This window comes from Peromyscus leucopus, chromosome 2 (genome assembly GCF_004664715.2).
Source record: "Peromyscus leucopus breed LL Stock chromosome 2, UCI_PerLeu_2.1, whole genome shotgun sequence".
In the NCBI taxonomy this organism is placed as follows: Eukaryota; Metazoa; Chordata; class Mammalia; order Rodentia; family Cricetidae; genus Peromyscus; species Peromyscus leucopus.
Genome location: NC_051064.1, coordinates 66,219,891 through 66,243,218, shown reverse-complemented (window position 1 = coordinate 66,243,218; position 23,328 = coordinate 66,219,891). Strand labels below are relative to the sequence as shown.

The 23,328-nt window shown below is 42.1% G+C and overlaps 2 protein-coding genes and 1 pseudogene across 2 annotated transcripts in view; 1 reads left to right on the top strand and 2 right to left on the bottom strand.

Moving 5' to 3' along the window:
- Positions 1 to 11,331, top strand: part of Rad23b (RAD23 homolog B, nucleotide excision repair protein) — a 51,669-nt gene extending 40,338 nt beyond the window's left edge. The window contains exons 6-10 of the mRNA XM_028873122.2: positions 1,563 to 1,690; positions 2,979 to 3,111; positions 4,296 to 4,423; positions 5,182 to 5,385; positions 9,679 to 11,331. Coding sequence (XP_028728955.1) covers positions 1,563 to 1,690; positions 2,979 to 3,111; positions 4,296 to 4,423; positions 5,182 to 5,385; positions 9,679 to 9,792 — 707 coding nt within the window. The 3' untranslated portion in view covers positions 9,793 to 11,331. The remainder of the gene's footprint in view (positions 1 to 1,562; positions 1,691 to 2,978; positions 3,112 to 4,295; positions 4,424 to 5,181; positions 5,386 to 9,678) is intronic.
- Positions 11,332 to 12,574: 1,243 nt separating this feature from the next.
- Positions 12,575 to 12,696, bottom strand: LOC114695708 (annotated as a pseudogene).
- Positions 12,697 to 15,294: 2,598 nt separating this feature from the next.
- Positions 15,295 to 16,091, bottom strand: LOC114695702 (60S ribosomal protein L34-like). The gene has a single exon (XM_037202303.1). It carries the CDS (start codon positions 15,942 to 15,944, stop codon positions 15,618 to 15,620), a length of 327 nt encoding a protein of 108 aa, XP_037058198.1. The 5' UTR covers positions 15,945 to 16,091; the 3' UTR covers positions 15,295 to 15,617.
- Positions 16,092 to 23,328: the final 7,237 nt, after the last annotated feature.

Genomic DNA, 23,328 nt, shown 5'->3' with positions numbered 1-23,328 from the left:
CTGCCTTGTAATCCCATGGTCTCTCTGCTCTGCAGTCTTTGCTCTGTTGAGTCCCTGCTTCTTTAACTTCCCATTCGGCTTTTGTGATACCTTTCTTCCCATTCTATAACTCTGGACCATTCTTCTCAAGTACTCTATTAACATCTTATTATTTCTGACTATAATTATGTGTTTTCTGTGGTTCTGCTTTAGGCCATAGTTAAACATTTAGACTATGGGATGGCTAAATACCATTTGTATGTTGTAGGGATCTCCCCCCCCCCCTTCATCTCCCTCTGAACTTCATGTAGATTTGTTTATTCAAACTTCCAAATAGGAAATCTACAGACTCCACAAATGTCTTTGTTTCCTCACTTGGTTCCACCAGAGTGCTTGCTGTTGTTTTTAGGTGACACAGGGCTGCTGGTCAGTTAAATTAGAGGGCAGAGCTGGGGGTGGAGAAAGGAGACTGTAACCAAATCCACTTTCTAAGATGCTAAGAAAGGAACTGGTACCCAGAACACAAGTGGAAAAGAAGATAGTTTTAATACACGTGAGTTGAGAGTGGGTGTAGCTTTCTTTCATTAAGGCAAGATAACATCCATCTGGGAAGATTGGAGCTAGTCCGTGCTCGGTGACTCACAATATAAGTAACTCCATCCTTGGGTGTGAAATTGTATCTTGCTAGCCTTTCTTTCCCATCAGTTTGAAAATGCAAAGTGTCAAAAGAAGAAAGTAAAACACAATCTTATTACATCAGAATTGATTGTTTGAAATACATTTAAAAAAATGGACTGTCTCTTGGTTCTTGTGAGACAGAATTTGTCTTTATATCCCATACTGCCATTGAACTTCTGTGGCTAAGGCTGACCTTAAACTCAGAGCAGCCTGCCAAATAGTGAGATTACAAGAACAACCCATTTGTTTGTGTCTTTTTTTGTCTCTTATTAACAGGTTGCCTTCCTTGACCTGTGAATTCTTTGTTGTATTTATACCTGATATTTTTACTATGCTTATAAAACCACTTAGTTTTCTGTTGCTTTTCTAAGTTACCACAGACTTGTGCCATAAAACAGTTTGTTATCTGGCCATTTTTGTAGGTCAGAACTTTTGACACTGTTCTTGCTGACTGATATCAAGGAGTCAGTAAGACTGTTTTTTCCGAGACTGGGAGAACCTAGTCAGATTCTAGAGGTTTGCAAACCCTTTCTCTACCTGCAAAGACAACAGCAGAGCTCTGATCCTGCTTGTATTTTCATCATCTCTAACCCTCTTTCTGTCCCTATTTTTAAGGACCATTGTCAGTGACATCAGGCCCATCTGGAGAGTCAGCTGATTTAAGCAGGCCCACTTCCCTTTGCCACATAACCTATGTATTTATAGGTTCTGGGAATTAGAACATGGACATTTTTTTAATGGGAGAGCATTCTGCCTACTTGCATAAATGTTGACTTTTATACTGTTGTCTTTGTTTAGCACAGTAGTATAGAAAACACTATAGACATCATACAGTCAAGAAATGTGGAGAGAATGTTTCTTGAATGTTCATATACTTTTTCCTTGTCCCCCACACACCTGTTTAGTGACAGGTCAGTCTTACGAGAATATGATAACTGAGATCATGTCAATGGGCTACGAACGAGAGCAAGTAATTGCAGCCCTGAGAGCTAGTTTCAACAATCCTGACAGAGCTGTGGAATATCTTCTAATGGTGAGCAGTATATTTTTATTCTCTTTAATATCAAACTCTTCAAAGAAAATAAGATGAGTGAACAATTCAGTGGCAAATACTATATGCTAGATAGTTTGCTCTCCCCACCCTAGTGTCTACATTTTGTGTTGATGAGATGTAACCTTTTGAAAATGATTCTGAAGTGATTTTAATTAGAAAATGCCATGATGGTGAGTTATGAAGTGGCTCTTTGGGCTGTACCTTACACACCAGTGAAGCTCTGGAGAGGGCATCTTTCTAATTGAGTAGACTAACATCTTAGTAGATTTTAGCTGCTCGGATAATCTATTATGAGTTATTTAGAGCAAAATTTTAGTTGTCCTCTATGAGGAAGCAGCATTAGCATTTTTGATTGAGAATTTGATGGAAGTTCTGGACCCTGGACCTCCAGTGACTCCACATCAGTCTTATCCTCCAGTGACTTCACATCAAAAGCAGCTGCTTTCAGGGCCTCCAGTGCAGGTGCGCTGTTAGCCACTGCTCACTCACTACCTGTCTTTCCTCAAGTGAGTTTGCCTCGTGTCTAATAGCAAATGGACTTAATCACCATCTGTTAAAGTCTTAAGATTTGGATGGGTTTTTAAATAGGTATAACTGCTATTTCTTTAAATCTTGTGCATCAAAATAGAAACTCTGGGTACACTTTTAAGCTGTCATAATTTCAAAAAGATAAATGCGTGAAGCATATAAAAAGCATCATTTGAAATTTAAACTATTGAAATTTATTTCATGCCTGTTTTGTTAATTTTGAAAGTTTTTATATGTGGCACTTTCTAGATGATATTGCTCAGAAACATGTGTCAGTAGAGGAGTTGCCTGGTGTTCATTTCTTCAACCCCCCCCCCCCCCAGTCATTTCAGAACTGTCACCATTATCCTAAATGTTCCTCATGTTATAAATACAGTCCTTTGTGTCACTGAGGGACGACTTACAAAAGCTTCTGCAGCAAAAAGTCATCTGGAACCCCATGAAGATGGAACGCTTTAGTTATTGCTATTCTTAGAGTTTAATTGTACATGGGTTGTGGTTGTTATTGGACAGAATACCTATCACTGGAAAGTCTGTTGAACAGTACTGCCTTACACTACAGCATTGAGTTCTACACACTATCAACCCTTTCTAAGATGAATAACCTTCTAGGTTTGGTGAAGCAGACATGTATCTTACACATAGACAATGATGTTCAATAAGCCATAGATGTTTTACTGTATATAATATTTAGCCTGTGTGTTTGTGAGATGTTTTAAAGCTTGGAATTGGGTTGCAGGGAATCCCTGGAGATAGAGAAAGTCAAGCTGTGGTTGATCCTCCTCCCCAAGCAGTGAGTACTGGAACTCCTCAGTCTCCAGCAGTGGCGGCAGCTGCAGCAACCACCACAGCAACGACAACTAGTGCTGGAGGTAAAGTGACTCTTTCTGATGGCCGAGGATCTTGAGTTTGGAGTGTAAGATGGTGTGATCTGAAGTACTTCTGTGGTGAGGTTCATTCCCAGAGCTTTTGGATAAATCTCAGTGTCTTCACTCACAGTAGACTTGACCACGTGTATAGTAGTGCACACCGGTGTTGCTGTGTTGGCAGGGCTCACTCCACTCGTTGATTCTAAGAAAAGATGCTTCACAGTTTCAATTCAATCTTCATTCTGAATGGACAGCTAGCTCACTTTATTAAGAAGCAAAAGTTCAGGCAGGGTGTGGTCATTCATGCCTTTAATCCCAGCACTGGGAGGCAGAGGCAGGCAGATCTCTGAGTTTGAGGGAGTCTGGTCTACACAGCAGAATTCCCAGAGAGCCAGGGTCCATAGAGAATCCCTGTCTCAAAAGAAAAAGTGGGGGAAAGACTATAGAATTTCAAAGCCACCAGAATCTTAGTGCTTAGACTACTAATTTTGAAAAGGCTGTGTTTTGATAAATTTTTGCTCTCATTTTGGCAGTCAGTTGGGGCTCTGTGTTATATAGTGAAACGAGGAGGCATAGCTCTGGCTCACATTTTAGTATTTCCATCTATCACCTATTAGGTAACTTAGTCTTTGAGTCTCACTTTAATATTACACATAAAATAGAAATAAATATCCATATATGTGATGTATATACATATGTTTCTTTCTTTTGGTTTTTCAAGACAGGGTTTCTCTGTAGTTTTGGTGCCTGTCCTGGATCTCGCTCTGTAGACCAGGATGGCCTTGAACTCACAGAGATCGACCTGGCTCTGCCTCCTGAGTGCTGGGATTAAAGGCATGTGCCACCACCACCCAGCACATATATGTTTCTTACTTGTGAGCAACCACAATAACATGATAACCTTTTGTTTTGATGTAGGACATGAGTTTCTTGTGTTTTCTATAACAGTTCACAGGGCAATGTGGGTGAACTTGCTTCTCAGCATTCTGTCTTTTTGCTGATAATATAACTCCTCTAAGCAAAGGTAGCACACTGGGGTTCGAGAGTTTGTGACTTCTTTTCTCTGCTGCACCTGAGAACTCAAGTCATTTTTATTTGACATATTTTCTGTCTGAATGTATAGTTTTACTACCTTTTTGCTATATGTATTTACCATTTTTGTTTTAAAATGTTTGCATCTATTTCAGGCCACCCCCTTGAATTTTTACGGAATCAGCCTCAGTTTCAGCAGATGCGACAAATTATCCAGCAGAATCCTTCCCTGCTTCCAGCTTTGCTACAGCAGATAGGTCGAGAGAATCCTCAGTTGCTGCAGGTGATGATCCATGTTAATTTGGAAAATGGAGTTGGAATGTTGTTTGGTTTTGACTACATTTAAACCCAGAACCTGTGTTCTAGCTAGGCATACTGAAGAACAAGTTGGGATATAAAGATTGAATCAGTTTATGTTGGTCATCTAATTAAGTTTGGGAAACATTTTTATTTCCTCTTTCATGTTCCTGAAGCACATTAATGTATTAGAGAAGCTGAGAGGGTGTTTAACTTTGTAAACAACTTTTTATAAGCTTACTACTAGTGAGACATTAACTCTTAGAAAAATCTACCTGTGGGCACATTTTATGCTCAGACCAGGAAATATTTGAGTTTTGTACACAGAATGGCCTACTAGTGTGGAAAATGAAATATACATAAAGAGGAAGTTCTGTTTCTAGGTCCATGGTAGCTTTTTTGTGAGTGGAGTATTTTGTAAGACTTTGCATTCTCTTCGTTAACCTCTCAGAACTATTGTGTTTCTTTAATAGTAAAGAAAGAAATCACCCCTTTTCTTTCTTTTTTTCCTTTCTGGCTTTTTTAGATAGAACTATCCCAAAATTCAAATTTGTTATGGGATTCAGGCAAGCCTAAGACTCACAGTGATGCTTCTACCTTGGCCTCCCAAGTGCTGGAATTATAGTGTGAATCACTATGTCTGCTTAGCTTTTTAGTTTTATTTAGAATTGTCTTTTTCCTGAAGACAGTTATGATCGGTATGTTATGGTGTGTTATTTTCTTGTGTTTTTTAAATCTCTGCAGCAAATTAGCCAACACCAGGAACATTTTATTCAGATGCTAAATGAACCAGTTCAGGAAGCAGGTGGTCAAGGTGGAGGAGGAGGTGGTGGAGGTGGTGGAGGCGGAGGAGGTGGCGGAGGTGGAAGTGGAGGAATTGCAGAAGCTGGAAGTGGGCACATGAACTACATTCAAGTAACACCTCAGGAAAAAGAAGCTATAGAACGGGTGAGTTTAAATCGAAGGAGATTTGTGTTCCTTAGTCACCCTAGTCGGGCTAGTGGCTCCTGCTGGCATGCAGCTGTAGCATTTGTGTTCTCCAGAAACTTCCAGGGACTGCAGTAAGGATGCTTAGCCCCACCCCTTGTTTTCTGTCCTGTGTTGCCCCCCACCCATCCAACAGCAAAGGGCCGCCTTGCATAAATCAGGTAGGTATACATATTAGTAGACTAATGTTTTCATTGGTGTAAAACACAAGAAAAATAGTAAAGCATTATACCTAATTCAAAGTCTTTTTATATTTCAAATTTTAGTTCTCCTGTCCCTAAAATGTTAAATAGCTATATGAATTATATGAGGGTGGCATACAATAAACATCAGACACTAGCGATCTTGACTACCTTTCTATCCTCAACAAGTGAATCAGTGCAGGTTTGGGCAATACAGTAACCTAGATTTTGTGATACTGTAGTCAGTAACACTAGCTCTCCCTCCTTTTTACTTTTATAGGCAGGAAAGTACCATACTTGCCCATCTCTTGCAACAAGTATTTTGAGATGGTAATCAGATGGAACCCTACATTTACATAGTCACAGAGACCCTGAGGTGTGGTGTTCTACCACGCCTAGCTTTCATTTTTCTTTGAGCTTAGGTTTAAATTGGTTTCTCATTTCTGCATTGTAGACTTTTTTTCTTTCTTTTTCTTTGTGATTTTGTCTGTCTTTATGTTATATAGAACATTGCTTAATCCAAGTGAAAATAAGATTTTTTTTTTTTTTTTTGAGACAGGGTTTCTCTGTGTAGCTTTGTGCCATTCCTGGGACTCACTTGGTAGCCCAGGCTGGCCTCGAACTCACAGAGATCCACCTGGCTATGCCTCCGAGTGCTGGGATTAAAGGCGAGCGCCACCACTGCCCGGCCTGGCTTGAATTTCTTATGTAGGCTAGCTGGACTGAAACTCAAAATCCTCCTGCCTCTGCCTCTGCCACCACCGCCCGGCAAGATTTACTTATTCTTAAGAATTCACAGATCACTCTTAATGTGTAGGTCTGTGATTTATTCTTTGTTCTTTTATTGTGAATATGAGTGAGGCTGCATGTGGATATCCATGTATCCCAACACCATTTGTTGAAAAGACTTTGAAGTTAGGGATTCCTATAAAAAGTCAGTGGTAGCTGGGCAGTGGTGGCACATGCCTTTAATCTCAGCACTTGAGAGGCGGAGGCAGGCAGATCTCTGAATCCGAGGCCAGCCTGATCTACTGAGCAAGATCCAGGACAGACTTCAAAGCTACACAGAGAAACCCTGTGTTGAAGGAAAAAAAAGTGGGGTCCATGGGTGTCAGGGTTAAATTTGGCTTGGTTTTAGTCCTTTGATCCAGTTTATCCATATGCCATTGAGGTCAGTACCTCACTCTTCACTGCTGTTACTGCAGGTTTCTAGGAAGTATGAAATCAGAAGGTGTTGAATGTTCCAGTTTTGTTTGTAAAATTGTTGTGGCTGTTCCAGATCCCTCATCCTTCTGTGTAAATCTCAGGATCAGCTTGCTCGGTTTGGGGGGTGGGGGGTGGGGTGAAACCTATAAAGATGGCTGAGTTTAGAACCCTTATATGTTCAACTGGGAGGTGCATTTGAGAAAAGTCCTACATCTTTTTTTGTTTTTTTTTTTTTCTTTGTGATTTTTGGGTTTGTCATTTGAGGCAGTTCTTGATATATAATGTCCTGTGCTGACTTTCAGCTTGATATGTAGATGAGGATGACTTTGAAGTCATGATTCTTCTGCCTCCGTTTTGCAAGTGCTGGGATTGCAGCAGGGGTCCCGAGCCCACTGAGCCCCTTGTTAACAGTCTTAAGTCTGATGGATGTGATGGAGCAGCACTGTGATCCCACACCTAGGAGATACAGCTGGAGGATCCCAGGTCTTGAGATCAGCATAAACTGTGTAGTAGTCATCTCAAAGAAAACCACATAATTCTTCCTGAGGTGTTCAGTGGTCTTCTATAGCTGGAATGAGTAAAAATGGTGTGCTACTTTTGAGTTTCTATTCCTAAGAACTATTCTTTTTGATGCTGTTGGGCATTATTCTTTTTATTTTCAAAATGTTTATTACAAGTTACATGGAAGAACAGTTTGGTTTTGTGTATTGATCTTGTATTCCCACAATCTTGCTGAATTCATTTGTTAGTTCATTTCCATGGAGTTTCAGGTTAAGAAAGTTGTTCCCTTTATTGGCAGGTTGTTGAGCTTTTGTCGTAAGTTGTGCATTTGTTAATTTTTTTTTTCTAAGTTTATCAACTGATCATCCTTTATTCTTAGAAATAGTTTATTGGGGCTGAAGAGATGGCGCAGCAGTTAAGAGCACTGACAGCTCTTATAGAGGACCTGGGTTCAATTCTCAGCACCCACATGGCAGCTCACAACTGTCTGTTAACTCCAAGATCTGACACACTCACACAGACATACATGCAGGCAAAACATAATGCAAGTAAAATAATAAGAACAAATGATTAAAAAAAAGAAATACTTTATTGTGTCTATTGAGTCAACGTTGCATTCCTGGGATAAGTCCCAGTAACCATTAGATGATGCTTGATTTGCTCTCCTGGGGTCGAGGGTTTTTATTCCTATATTCATGGCAGCTACTGCCTTGTAGTTTCTTAGTGATAGTTGTCTTGTTTTAGTGTTGTGGGGATCTTATTTTAGTGTTGTGGGGAATTGTGGCCCCACAGAATGAGTGGAGGGTGGTTTTTGGAAGAATTTAAGAACTGGTCTTGATTATTTAAGATATTAATTATTAAGATTATTGATAGACTTTATCAATCACCATTTCAGCCTTCAATTTCCTTGGGGGAGTTTCTATGTTTGTTGAATTTTATTCCTTACTTTAGCAATTTGAATATTTAGGTTTTTTTTTTTTTAATTTGTCAGTTACTGATCTTTCATTTTTCTTTATTGAAAATAGATTCTTCTCTATTATAATACACCCAAACCACAGTTTCCCCTTCCCTACTCCTCCCAGTCCCCCTCTTTCAGTTTATTTTTGGAGTTACTGTTTTTTGTTGTTTTGTTTTTAATATTAAGTCTTGTATTTCTCACTCATCTTTATCATTTCCCTCCTTGTTGCCTTTGGGTTAGTTTTTTGTTTTGCTTTTAGTATGAAGCACATATTTTCTTTATTCATATTTTTCTACAAGTAAGTTAGCAGAACGTTAGATTTTTGTTCATCTATATATCTAGGTTATATAGAACTTAATTTCAGTCAATCAAAAAGAGCAATTTCTCTTTTCCATAAAATACCTACTAAAATATATCACAGGTTATCTTGTAAAGTCTTTGAGTACACAACCAACCATTAAACCACAGTCAAAGATGCCCACAAGGACTGGGCCCTGCCTTTTTTCTGTATCCCTGCATAGAATATTATAAATGGCTTGCACCATCAAAGGAAGGCAGAAAGAGCCGAGGAACAGTTCCATAGCAAGGCCACATTTAGGGCTGATGCTGAGTGGGGTTCCATGAGAGTCCCAAGCTCCCTTAACTAAAATTATTTAAGTAAAAGCGCTCTCTCTCTCTCTCTCTCTCTCTCTCTCTCTCTCTCTCTCTCTCTCTCTCTCTCTCTCTCTCTCTCTCTCTCTCTCTCTCCCCTCTCCCCTCTCCCCTCTCCCCTCTCCCCTCTCCCCTCTCCCCTCTCCCCTCTCCCCTCTCCCCTCTCTCTAGCACTAGGGATTGAACCCAAGGCCTCATACATTCTAGAGCACTGAATCATGCCCCTGGCAAGGTCTGTCTGTTTTAATACAAATTGTATAGCGCTCTAGGCCTAAGCACTGTAATTGGTCACCCACTTTTTCAGCATAAAGTGCTTAAAGATACAAGCTTGTGTTAAGAAATGAAAACATTCTCTTTTACAAAAAGTTGGTGTACAAGTTAAGGTCTTTTGTGTTCTTTCCCCCTTTCTCAGCCCTTCCCTTACTAAAACCATTCGATGCCCAGGTTTCTATGTGGTCATTTACTACTGTTTTTTTAGCGAAGGTATCAGAAGGTATTTAACATAGTACCTGTTAATTTAATCTCCTTACTGGAACAAAATTAAAGAATTAAATCTAGGTGTTAAATGTTCTCTGCCCTCTGAGTGTTGAACAGTGAATCCAGATTCAAGTGGGGCTGACCTTGTGTAATTTTCAGGAGCATTTTCTGTGGTACTGTTTAAGGTGTTCAGTGGCAGTGCTGCAATCCCTAGAATAGAAAACAAACTAGATGGACCATAATTGATGACTTGAGTTTAATTGCTTCCTTTTCTTCCAGTTAAAGGCACTGGGATTTCCTGAAGGACTTGTGATTCAAGCATATTTTGCTTGTGAGAAGAATGAGAATTTGGCTGCCAACTTTCTTCTACAGCAGAACTTTGATGAAGACTGAAGGGACTCTTTTGTATCTCACACTCACACCAGTGCATTACACTAACTTTGTTCACTGGATTGTCTGGGGTGACTTGGGCTCATATCCACAATATTTGGTATATGGTAGTAGGTTGGTGGGGGCGGGAGGGAGGGAGCTAGGACATAGGGCAGGGATACATACCGTGCATGTCTGCTTCAATTAGCAGATGCTGCAGATCCACACAGTGTAAAATACTATACAACCAAACATCCGCCTTTGCAGGTCTTTATTCTTCTAAGCAGTAGATAACATTTCCTGGGTTTCATTCCTCTAGTGTATTAGATCCAGAAATTTAGTGTGATGCCCTGCTTTCTCTTTTCTTTGACTTAACATTGGTTTCTGAAAGAATCTTTGCTACCTAGAACCTATAGTCTGTTTTATGGCAACACTGGATAATGGCTTTTTGAAATTGGAAAAAGAAATTGGAGCACCTGTAAAAACAGAAATGCCAAATTATTGATGGTCATTGTTGCTGCTTCACGTTGATATGAAATTGATGCGAAAGGAAGCCCGTTCTTCATGTTCAGTCCTTGGGGTGGGGAGGGTAGAAAGGGGACTTTTCTTAAAATGAAAATAATTACTGCTATTTTAAAATTACCTGATTATTGAATGTGAGACCCTCTAACATGATTTGAGAAGCTGTACACATATAGGCAGAGTTATTTTCCTGTTTACATTCTTTGTTTGTTGGGGGAAATTGGTAGGTGTCTAATTACTGTTTACTTCATTGTTGTATTGCAGTAAAAAGTTTAAAACAACCATTGCATGTTTGCTTTTGATGTATCCCTTTGTGAAATTAGCACTTTTGGGGCCAATGAAGAAATGCAGCATTCAGTCTCCTTACCCTTCCCTTTCCTCAGTAGAAATGCGTTTGTCAGCAGGTCATGAGTCAAACTGCTGCCTTTAAAAAAGCCACAAAATGCTGATTCAGTTCAAAATTAATGCAAATCTTTCAAAATTGGGTTTCTGATATTTGTGGATGTCTTCATTAGATAAGAATGTATTACCATTAAATCCATTAGTATTACATTGCTTTCAAAGAGGAGGTGGGTGGGGTTATAATCCAGCATCTTTTACTGCATTTAAAGTTGGGAGAAAACTTTTGTATGGTCGGGAGATGTGGCTGGAAAGTACTTTGGAAAATATACAATCAAGATATCTCGTGGCATATTAAAAGAAAAATCTCAATCACAGTGTTGACTTTTATTTGGAATTTGCTCATCTCAGTTTTTCTTTGGAAACTCCCTCATTAGTATTGCTGTTTGATGGTAAGAGGGGCCACGTGCCATCTTGTTGAATTTGTCAAATCTTCTTTTCCTGAATATAAACAAAGTATTGAAAGAAGTAATGTCTCCCACCATCTCATTCCATGTGAGAAGATGGCTTTGCAGACCCCTTGCCCAGTCTCCTGCACTGTGCTCAATACCACTTGGTGATTGATGACTCTTAAGCTTGCTCGTCATGCGCTCACAACCTGTTTCGTGAAAATAAATGGAACCATGATTTGCCTTCACCATATACCATGTTTAATTTTCATGTATTTATTCCATAAATGTGATAAACTGTTGGATGGTGTACTGCCCGTGTGTTTTCCAGTGGACCATTCATGATGTCTCAGAATGAAACAGAGTTGGTAAATGCATTCTTATGTCAAGGGCAGAGCAGAGTGGGTTGGGGAAGAAGAGTGATGCATTTCCAGTGGGATGGGGGAGTGCTTCCATTTGTTTCAATGACATTCTGCCTGTTCCTTTACTGCTCAGGATGTTAGCATAAGACTAGAAACCTGGAGCTCACAAAATAGCAGCTGCTGCTTCTCTCTGGAAAGTGACAGCAAAATTTGCTGGTGTGGAATTCAGTCTTTGGACACAAATCTGCAAGTAGTAGGAGTAATGATTTCCAGAGGACAGCTCGGGCCAGTGTGACCATTTCTTCCTCAGCCAAAACACCATACATGAGCAAAGTGGGCTTTTGAGCCTGTCACTGTTTCTGTTAAATTACGGGTAGTTTCGTATAAATCTCTTAATGACAATGACTGTTGGACTTTTGAATCTTGCGTTTGAGATATACTTAGCATCTTTAGTATATTGTATTGTTTAGCTGCTCAGTAGAAAATATGAGGAAGCCTCAATTTATATTTGTAAAGTTATTTTACAATCTTCTAGTCAAATATTTTGTTTCATTGTTTAAAAGTACTGAAATGTTCCACCCTGTACTACGTGTTCCCTATACTAGATAGCTAGGATTCTAGGGAATTGATTATAAAGTATTTTCAACACATCTGACATGGCATTTCTCATTTTTTAAGATTCTTATATATAAGCATTGATGAGAAGTGACATTGCTTCTATCACCGGTATGTTCTCATCAGGAATTGTATTTAGGAGGCTAGTGGCAGGGTCCTGGTTCTCAGCCAACACGTGTACATAGCATTGGGATACCTAACAGGCTATAACTGAAGGTTCATGAAGACACTAAACTAACAGATGGCATAGAATTACCATTTCCTCTCTGTTCCGGTACACAGGGTGGTATAACAGAGAGACCAGAGGGTAAGCAGTGATTGCTTTCTGAAGAAAAGGGTGAGCACTTTCTGGCTTCATCCTTTTGGTGTGTTCTAAATCAGAGACTACAAATGGTCTTCACATTTTGTTGTTTTTTGAGACAGGGTTTCTCTGTGTAACCTTTTAAGCAATTTAAAAATATAGTTCTATGGGGCTGAAAATGTTCCCATTTCATTGTTGCTCTAGTTTTACTTATGCTCACCTGTGCACATTTAGTAGTTAAGTTTGTGCAGGTGAGGTTTGCTGTGGGTTGGAACAAACTGAAAGCTTACAAAGCCTAAAAATAACAAACTATAGAAATGATCCCTGAAAGTATAGTCTTCCGTTAGTGGCGCACGTCTTTAATCCCAGCACTTGGGAGGCAGAGGCAGGCGGATCTCTGTGAGTTCAAGGCCAGCCTGGTCTCCAAAGCGAGTTCCAGAAAAGGCGCAAAGCTACACAGAGAAACCCTGTCTCAAAACAAAAACAAACAACAACAACAACAAAAAAGCCTAAAAATAGCTCCTGGCTTGCTACAGAAAATTTTCAGCCTCCCCTGTTCTCTGGCTGAGCTCGTTTGTTAAATTGTGGTGGTTTCCACCTTGCCATGCTGGGATGCATGACTTCAGGTCTTCACTTAGTTTGGTTCTCATGTGGACATCACAAGCTCCTTCTAAATCTATGGCCTCTCCACTGGGATTATCTTGTGCCCATTGTGGCTAGCCTTCTGGCCTCAGGCTGATTTGAATTGCTACATAGCTCTTGTTCTTGGAGTAGGATCATGAGAATTAGTCCAGAGCACACTGGCAGAATGAATGCAGTTTGTAGGTGCATCTGGGAGTCAGAGGCCTGGGATCTTGGTACAGGATGAGAGGAAAGAGGAGCGCAGTCTTACTGATCCATACTTCAGGGTCTTTCCCAGGACTACTTTGCAGAGCAAATGGTAAGGGCAATGAAGAAGCAGATGGCAGACAGAGGCTTAGACTTGTAAGGGAAAAGCACTGGCATTAGTGGACCTGCAAGGAGGCTCACGAGTCTATTGCAGAGAGCCTTCCATATCAGCATGGTTCGTTTGCGTAGTTGTGGACTCAGATTATGTTCTCACTGCATAGGGGACGGAGACCAAAGAAACCAGTGTATAGTGTGGTCTTTGCCATCCTAACTCATCCTCCAGGAACAGACTAAAAAACTGTCATCCAGACTTGTGCCTCCTGCCTCAGTCAAGCTGTTTCCTGTTCTTACTGCTTTTAAATGGCTTTGTTTTCAGAGCTGCCTTCCTTGGGTATTTGAAGGATAGCATTTCCCTGTATGTGGCACAATTCTTTCCTTGATACTCATGGGAAGTTGCTTCTAGGAACTCTACTCCAAGGATCCCAAAGTCTCCAGATGCCCAAGCTCCTCATAAAATGTCTTTGTGTATAAACTGTTCAATTCCCATGCTTGATCTGCAGATGGCTGGCAGTACCCAGTGCAATGATCTCTAAGTACTTAAGCTGTTTTAGGTGAGACAAAATGTACATGGTCAGCACAGGTGCAGCTTCAGATGGGCATGAGGAATGAGTCTGCATTTCACTATGTGGCTCTGGACAGATTATTACTTAACACGTAATCCGGCGTGGCTTTATCTCTATTCTGGCTTCAGCCACTCAGAAGTCCTGGAATTGCAGGTGTGTGACACAACTCTTGAGTGTGTGGATGTGAGTACTCGTGGACTTGGGAGGACCAACTGTCATGTTTGCCATGGTGTAAAAATTGGGAAACTCCACTTTTTTTTTTCCTTCTAGACAGTGCTTCTCTGTGTTGTCTTGATGCCTGTCCTGGATCTTGCTCTGTAGACCAGACTGAACTCGAACTCGATCCACCTGGTTCTGCCTCCCAAGTGCTGGGATTAAAGGCACCACCACCACCTGGCTGGAAACTCCACCCTTATTTCTCCTTAGCGTTTAAGAGGATTTGTGTGAGTCAGTGCTCTCCAGAAACATGGGGCCAATAAAATAGTTTGAGAGAGATGGATATGAGGATTTCTGCAGGCTGGAGACCTGGGAAAGCTGTGATGATTCAGTCCAAGGCTAAAGACATGAGAAGGCTGGTGTGTTGGAGTGGGATTTTGCTGGTTCACAAGGTCCCGCAATGGACAGCGCTGATAGTGAAGAGCTTGGGACAGTCGATCCAGCTCCAGAAAGCAAATTGTATCGATACCTGCCTGTCTTCCAGTCAGCCTCAGGGAGAGGTCGTGTTGCACACCTTGTAATGTTGGCAGAAGGATCAAGGGTTCAAGACCAGCCTTGGGTGCACAGTAAATCCAAGGCCAGCCTGGGCGATCTAAGCACCTCCTGAAATTAAAGAAAAAACAAAAACATATTGGATGATATAGTGAGAGCTTTATTCCTAAATCCACAGATTTCAAATCTGATTGCCTAGACCAGTGGCACTCAACCTGTGGGAGTTAATCAACCCTTTTATGGGGGTCACATATCAAAAGTCTTGCATCTCAGATATGATTTATAACTACCAGAATTCCAGTTATGGAGTAGCAACAAAAATAATTTTATGGCTAGAGGACACCACCACATGAGGAACTGTATTAAAGGGTTGCAGCATTAGAAAGGTTGAGAACACTGTCTTAGGCCCTTAGACACATCCAGGCAGCACTTTGCTAACTCTGAGTATTCCCTAGCTGGGTCATACCTATGTTGATATTGTAACTAGCCACTGTAGACTGCTTTCTGTTGGTAGCCCTCCATAGTTACATGGGTCCTTAGAACTGAATCGCTACTGTAAAACAATGTCTGAGCCAGATACTCGATTTCGTTATTAACAGCTTTCACTCCAGTTTCAAACTCCAAAATTATTTAAAAACATCCCCCCCCCTTTTGTTGTTGGAGACAGGGTTTGTGTAGCCTTGGATATCCTGGAATTCACTCTGTAGACCAGGACTGGCCTCGAACTCACAGAGAGCCCCCTGCTTCTGCCTCCTGAGTGCTGGGATTAAAGGTGTCTGCCCCGACCACCTTACTCTGAAAACTGCATCTAAGGTGTTCAGCTGTACAGTTACAGAAGCTGTGTACACATAGCTGCACTTGATGTATCACCTCAAAACTGGGGAAAATGTTTACTAGTGAAGTAGTGCCTTAGACTAACTTAGATGTGGAGTACTGTATTCAGTTATTTTGTGAGCCTGGGGTGGGTAGCTTTTCAACATTTCATTTTTTGTTTTTTCACATACTAAGCCTTGACTTTTATTACTTTAAAAAAGATGCATATTTATTTCACTTTCTGTCTCTGTTGTGCCTTCAACACGTTGACAACAATTCTCTCCTCAGTAAGGAAAGCTGGCTTGATCCTGTCACAGACACACTTGGCACACATGAAACCACTGTAGGCCCTGCTGACATGCTTCTTCATCCCAGACAATCTCATTAGGGTATTTAGTCTCACAGCTGGAACCTCTCGAAGTCTGCCTGGGCACATACCGCATGCAGATTTAGGTGCTTTCTCAACCTTTCTGTTGCCAGGGGTTCCAGACAGCCTCGTTTTGTTGGAGGCTGTGTTGTAGGAAAGCCTATGATGGTATGTCAAATGATGAACCATATTGAGTGCTTCTGGGCATCATCCTTGGAAGAGGTCATGTGAACAGCTTCAGGGGGTTTCTTTCTAGATTTCCTTTTAGTCAATTAGATTTGTTTGATCATTTTGGCTAATATACTGCCTCCAGCTCTAAGGAAATTAAAATGTACTTAATTAGTCATTAAAATTTCACTTATTTTTTTAGATAAATCTTACTATGTAGTTCTGGCTGTCCTATAGAAATCAGTCTGGCCTCAAACTCACAGAGATCCACCTGCTTTTGTTTCCCCAATGCTTGGACCAAAGGTGTGTGCCACCATGCACAATGACTCCTACTCATTTTTTTTGTTAGAAAATACTGTACATATATTTCTAGTCTTACATTACCTGTATCATTCCTATACAGTTCATTTCACAATGCAATGCAATTTTCAGTCCTTGAAAGTTATTGCCAACTATTTAGGATAACAATTGCAGGTTAGTAGTTGGTCATTACAATGAAACCTGTAGCCATATTAGCTCTGTGCTCAAGGTCAAGCAGAAATATATTTTAGATAGACAGGTCATCTTAAAGCACTTCAGAGATCTGCAGAATGTGGCATTTAAGCTGATAACATCGATTTTTTTCTTATTTTTTCCTTTTACAATACCATTCAGTTCTACATATCAACCACAGATTCCCTTGTTACTCCCCCCTCCTGCCCCCCTCCCCTTCCTCCCATCCCCACCTCCTCCAGGGCAAAGCCTCCCCCCGAGGACTGAGATCGACCTGGTAGACTCAGTCCAGGCAGGTCCAGTCCCCTCCTCCCAGATTGAGCCAAGCGTCCCTGCATAAGCCCCAGGTTTCAAACAGCCAACTCATGCAATGAGCACAGGACCTGGTACCACTGCCTAGATCCCTCCCAAACAGATCAAGCCAATCAACTCTCACCTATTCAGAGGGCCTGATCCAGTTGGGGGCCCCTCAGCCGTTGACTCATGTGTTTCCATTCGTTTGGCTATTTGTCCCTGTGCTTTATCCAACCTTGTTTTCCATTCGTTTGGCTATTTGTCCCTGTGCTTTATCCAACCTTGGTTTCAACAATTCTCGCTCATATAAACCCTCCTCTTTCTCGCTAATTAGACTCCCCGAGCTCCACCCGGGGCCTAGCCGTGGATCTCTGCATCCAGACCCCTCAGTCATTGAATGGGGTTTCTAGCACGACCATTAGGGTGTTTGGCCATCCCATCACCAGAGTAGGTCAGTTCGGGCTGTGTCTCGACCATTGCCAGCAGTCTATTGTGGGAGTATCTTTGTGGATTTCTGTGGGCCTCTCTAGCACTTTGCTTCTTCCTTTTCCCATGTGGTCTTCATTTACCATGGCTCCTATTCCTTGTTCTCCCTCTCTGTTCTTGATCCAGCTGGGATCTCCCGCTCCCACAGGATCTCTTTCCCTTGACCCTCGCCTTTCATTACTCCCACTCATGTCCAGGTTGTTCATGTAGATCTCAGCCATCTCTCTGTCATTGGTCGATCCTCATGTCTTTCTTGGGGTCCTGTTTTTCAAGTAGCCTCCCTGGTGATGTGCGACTCCTACTCATTCTTAACTGTTGCAATTCAAAGTGACTTTTATAATTTTACACCATTGTTTAATGAGGTACCATATATATACATACATATATATACACGCGCCCGCGCGCGCGTGCGTGCGTGCGTGCGTGCGTGCGTGCGTGTGTGTGTGTGTGTGTGTGTGTGTAACATGAATCTTAACAGGTCTTATAATAAAAAACCCAGAGCCAGATATTGGGGTGAAAGCTGCAAGACGAGAGAAGCAGAACAACCAGCCATTAGCTTACCTCTACGAAATCCTCAGCCTTAAGAGTGAATTTCTGTTTCTTCATGCCTTATATACTTTTCTGTATCCTGCCATATTACTTCCTGGAATTAAAGGCATGTGTCACCATTGCCTGGTTCTGGTTCCTCTCTTGTAGCCCAGTGTGGCCTTGAATTCACAGAGATCCAGACGGATCTCTGCCTCCCAAGCGATAGGATTGAAGGTGTGTGCCACCACTGCCTGACCTCTGTGTTTAACTTAGTGGCTTGTTCTGTTCTTTGATCCCCAGGTAAGCTTTATTGGGGTACACAATATGTATCTGTCTGTCTATATGTATGATTAAACAATGATACAAAATACATCAATTAATTAACATTTAATTTGCAGAAAATTGGAATTGAACAAAGAACTCTCATAACCACATGTCTACCTCAGAGAACCCTTTTCAGTTTTACTATCCCAGTAATGTCCACTATAGCCAGAGTCCCAGGCAGTTAACAAGCTGCTTTTGGTTTGTCTCATTCAATGCAGTCTTTCTTCCTTGATCTTCACCTTCAATGCTTCATATTCCAAGGCAGCTGCCATAAAAATGTCACTCATCACTAGACTCAGGTACACCTGTAGGAGGAAAGCCAGGAGTGCTGCAGTGAAGTAACCAGTTTGTCTTTTTTGATGCTTCTTTGCTTGAAGGAGGTGGCCCCGCCAGGCTTCTCCCCTGGAAAGCTACCCCATGTCAGAGTTAACAGAAGTTGGAGGCACATACCAACCTTTTATAGATACCTTGTTTGTCACCCACTAGTTTTAGTATCTACTGGTACTTTGGGATCATTAATTACTGTAATGGTTGCCATTGGTGACTAGTACGTCTGTTTGTAGTTAGTGTCCTGCTTTCTTGCATATCCCCTACTCCCGTTGATCTCTATTTCTCAGGACTTGGCCTTTTTTACTCGTGGTACATAATTGTTACTTCTTATATCAGGGCTGGACTTCTCTGGCTCAGGCATGGCGTGTCTTAAAGTTGGCTTCTGTATCAGGCCCTGTCCTAGCCACTCTGACTAGTTCCTCACTTTCTACCACAGCTGTAAATCCCAGGCATTTGCATGCACTTGGTGCATCAGAGCCCTGAACTCAGCCCTTTCCCCAGGAGCTTATTCCCTTTGCTGGAGAGTCTCCTTAGAGACAAAAATTTGTTTTATGTGTGGTTACCGCAGCCTTCTGCTTCTGAGACATCTTTGTATTCACACAATAACTGCATGTGTGTGAAGTATGTCTATACACATCAATAGTAGAGTTTGGTGTCGTTCTAATCTAATACCACAAGGTTGAATCCAGCTTCTTCCTTTGTGTTTTGAATTCCTTGGATGGTGAGGTAATGGTCCACCACTCTTTTTAATAGAATTTTGAGCTCCCCTGGGTGCCATTTTTAGGCATTCAGCTGTCATTCTGCCCCTTTGGCCAGTACATTCATATTATCTCTCTCTCTTTTTTTGAGACCATCTTACTCTGTAGCCCAGGCTAACTTCACGTTCACAGCAATCCTGTCTTGGCCTCCTGAGTGCTGTGATGACAGGCATGAGCAGAACCTTCTGCCCCGTTCCTATTTCAATAAAAGATGAAGGTGGATGCATTTAGGTCATCTAATCTTGGTTCCCAACAGTGGGGCTCCCTGCATGAGACAGGGAAGACCTTGCTGACCTGTTGCAGTTGCGTACCATCTAGGTTACCTCCTCCACGGTGTTGGAACCCATGGGTGTTGTGGGCAGTGAGGGAGATGAAGAGAATGTGCAGCCTCCCCGCCAATAAACTGCTCATGGTGGTCCCCAGAATCTTACTCTCTGTTTCACCTCTGCCTTGGTTTGTTGTCAGTCACTTTGATTCAGAATGGTTCCCACCTCCTTATAACTAAATATGTAAAATGGCCCCTTTAGGGAGCTCTTCCTTGACATCTTAAAATTTCCACCAGGGCCCTTACCTCCCCTACGACTACTCACTGCCTGCCATAGAAGTGAAACCCTGACTCCAAAGCTTTATTGCTCAGCTCATTAATATGCAGTAATGGGAGAGGGACGCCTGGGTAGTGCCATGGAGTTCATGCTATGCCTTTCATCTGAGTGGTGACCAAAGTCAGCCAAGGACTAGATAGAAGGAGACTTCATACAGTCCTGAATGACAATGTCAGGTATGGCAGCTTTTGCTTTTGCTGTGGCCTTGGGCTCCTTGCCCTTTCTACCTAAGTTCTAAAAGGAACTAGGAAGTTGGAAGAGCAGAGTCTGAGGAATCAGCCTGTTGAACTGGCACTAAAGCTCAGACACTTGCTGGTTCCAAGAGGAGCTAGCCAGTCTCACAGTAGGAGCTCTTGCTGAGCAGTGGCACCAGTGTCCTGTCCCAGTGCTGCTCAGCGGCCACCAGGTGAACTTGGAGAATCCAGCAGATTGGCTGCGCCTGCCTTCCTCTTCACTGCATTTCCTCTGGTCGCTTTGCAGACCGCTGTGCACAGAACCAGAAGAGCGATGTCGGGTGGCAGGATAGCTTGCTGCTGAGCCCAAAGTGCTTGTGACAGCCACAAGTGTGGGATCTTGGACTAGAGTCACAGCAGTTGTGAGCCGCCAGACAGGTCCTGGGAACCAATCTTGGATCCTCTGTATGAGTAGTATGCACTCTTAACCACTGAGGCATCTCTCTAGCCCCTGCAAAAATCATAACTTTTTATTAAAAGGTACTTTCAGAATTTTTTATTTAAAGATATTTTTAAATTTTAAAGATTAAATTTAAAAACCAAGCCAACCTGGACTCTGTGTCAAAACAAACAAACCGCACATCTTGACATTTAATGTAGGCAAGTGAAAACTGACACAAACTGAAATCTTACGTTTCTCAGTGAATTTTAAAGGGGAAGGAGCTTCTAGGACCCATAAGTTTGAGCGTTGCCATGGCAGATAATGGGTTTTCCATTTCAGACTTAAATGACCCAGAAAAATGAAATGTTACCTCCTGTCTTCAGGAGCCTGCTGGAAGATGGGGTTCTGGGAGCCCCTGGGATGCTCATTGCTACACTACTCTCCTTTCCCACCTGCAGGAAAACCCTCTCAAAAGTGTCCTCCCAGGATCCCCTCTCCCCTGTCATTTTCCTTTTTGAGAAGCATTAAATATTCTTTAATTCTTGACACACAACACACTAAACTGTGTTTCAGTAAAGGGCAGCACCTTTCAGTGCATGTGTGTTTCTGGGGTGGGGATGGAAGTGGCGTGTACCTGTGATTCTAATTGAATTGGTATAAGCAAGGATAATGCAGACTTTTTTTTTTTTTTTAATCTTTAACCATTGTCTGTTCCTGGCTAATAAACACAAATTGAAACACATAAGTCTTGCTTCTGAGACACTGGACTCTTCCATAGTCAACTAAGTAGCTATGTAACTAAAACCAAGCTTCAACAGATTTTGAGGAGGCATCCCCCATCTTTGTGAAAATTGGACATTGTTAATTAAGTCCAAACATTTTTAGTAAGGGAAAGCATCAACAGTATTTATAGACTTGGAGTCTAATTATTATTATTATTATTATTATTATTTATTATTATTAATTTATTTTTTAAAGATCATATTGCCTTTGCTACAAGCCATTTTTACTTAAACCAGGATCAAAAGAATCTTGTTTGCCATTCCCGATCTCGATTCTGGTCTGTGAGCTAGATCACGGTTAGTTAAAAGCAAGGAGACATCGTGGTGCAATCGATAAGGCAGTGGCCGTGTCTCATTAGTGGCCTTTTTAAGATGCACCACTAAGTCTGCCTCATCCTACCCCTGCTCGAGTCATTTCTGGTTCAGGGATTCATTGTTGGATTCTGCAAAGCTCCAGCCTCGTGTCCTTTCTCCAGGTTAGGCCTTTGCTCTTAAACTCACTGTGTGCCTAACAATGTCCTAGAACTCCAGTTTTCCTGACTCTACCTCCTCATTGCTGGGACTACAGGTATACACCACCATGCTCAATATATGTAGTACTTGGGATCAACCCAGGGCTTTGTGCATGCGAGGCAAGTGCTCTACCAATGGAGCCACATACCCAACCTGTAGCTAGAGTTTTCTTGCCTTGTCCACAGTCAGGACAAACCTTTGTCACCTGCCAGTCCCACAGCCGCTCAGACCCAACCAAGTAAACACAGAGACTTATATTGCTTTACAAACTGTGGCAGGCTTCTTGCTAACTGTTCTTTTTTTTTTTTTTCTTAATGTTTTTTTTTTTTTTTTTGTCTTTGGGATTTTTCTTTTTATTATTATTTTACAACACCATTCAGTTCAACATAATAGCCACAGATTCCCCTGTTCTCCCCCTCTCGCCCACCCCTCCCCCCAGCCCACCCCCCATTCCCACCTCCTCCAGATCAAGGTCTCCCCGAGGACCGGGGTCGACCTGGTAGACTCAGTCCAGGCAGGTCCATTCCCCCCTCCCAGACCGAGCCAAGTGTCCCTGCATAAGTCCCAGGATTCAAACAGCCAACTCATGCAACGAGCCCAGGACCTGGCACCAATGCACAGCTGCCTCCCAAACAGATCAAGCCAAATGACTGTCTCACCCGTTCAGGGGCCTGATCCAGTTGGGGGCCCCTGCTAACTGTTCATATATATATATATATATATATATATATATATATATATATATATATATATTTTTTTTTTTTTGGTTTTTTCGAGACAGGGTTTCTCTGTGTAGCTTTGCGCCTTTCCTGGAGCTCACTTGGTAGACCAGGCTGGCCTCGAACTCACAGAGATCCACCTGGCTCTGCCTCCCGAGTGCTGGGATTAAAGGCGTGCGCCACCACCGCCTGGCTCTTATATCTTAAATTAGTCTATTTCTACAAATCTATACCTTGCCACATGGCTCGTGGCTTACTGGTACTTTACATCTTCCTTGTCCTGGCGGCGGCTCCCGGCAGTCTCCTTCTGCCTTCCTGTTTTTTTATTTCTCCTCTCTGTTAGTCCCGCCCATTACCTCCTGCCTAGCCACGACCAGTCAGGTTTTATTTATTGACCAATCAGAGCAACTTGACATACAGACCATCCCCCAGCACAGCCAAGTGCAGACCATCTCAGACACCTGCACTCAGGCCCGTGGTCCTAATCATCCTCTATGCGGACCTGCTGGGTAAAAGCCACGAGGAACCTGAGAATGGGCTCCCACAGGACATACAGAACATCCCACAGCACCAACCACCTCTTGGCTTCAACCTTCTTTACAAACCTGATCCAGTGTACACATTCACACTGGCCCAGGGTTATTACTCCAGGTCTTTGTACACTCCAGCATATTTATACATATTAACCATCCCTGCCTAGAAATTCTTCTGTAGTCCTTTCAAGGAACTCCTATGCGCCCCTAAGATCCCACTTGAATACCGAAGGCTCTGTGAGACTTTTGTGTAAAGAACTAGCAGAGGATTTCTCCCTTGGTATACTCTGAAGGAAAGCCACACCTCTGACCACAGTTCTTTATTTGCACGGTTGTTTTTATGGACATTGTATGAAAGCAAAAAATTAAAACTTGCCTTTTCAGTCACATGGGGGCTGAGTACCCCAGGAATTGTGGCTTGATGCCTTT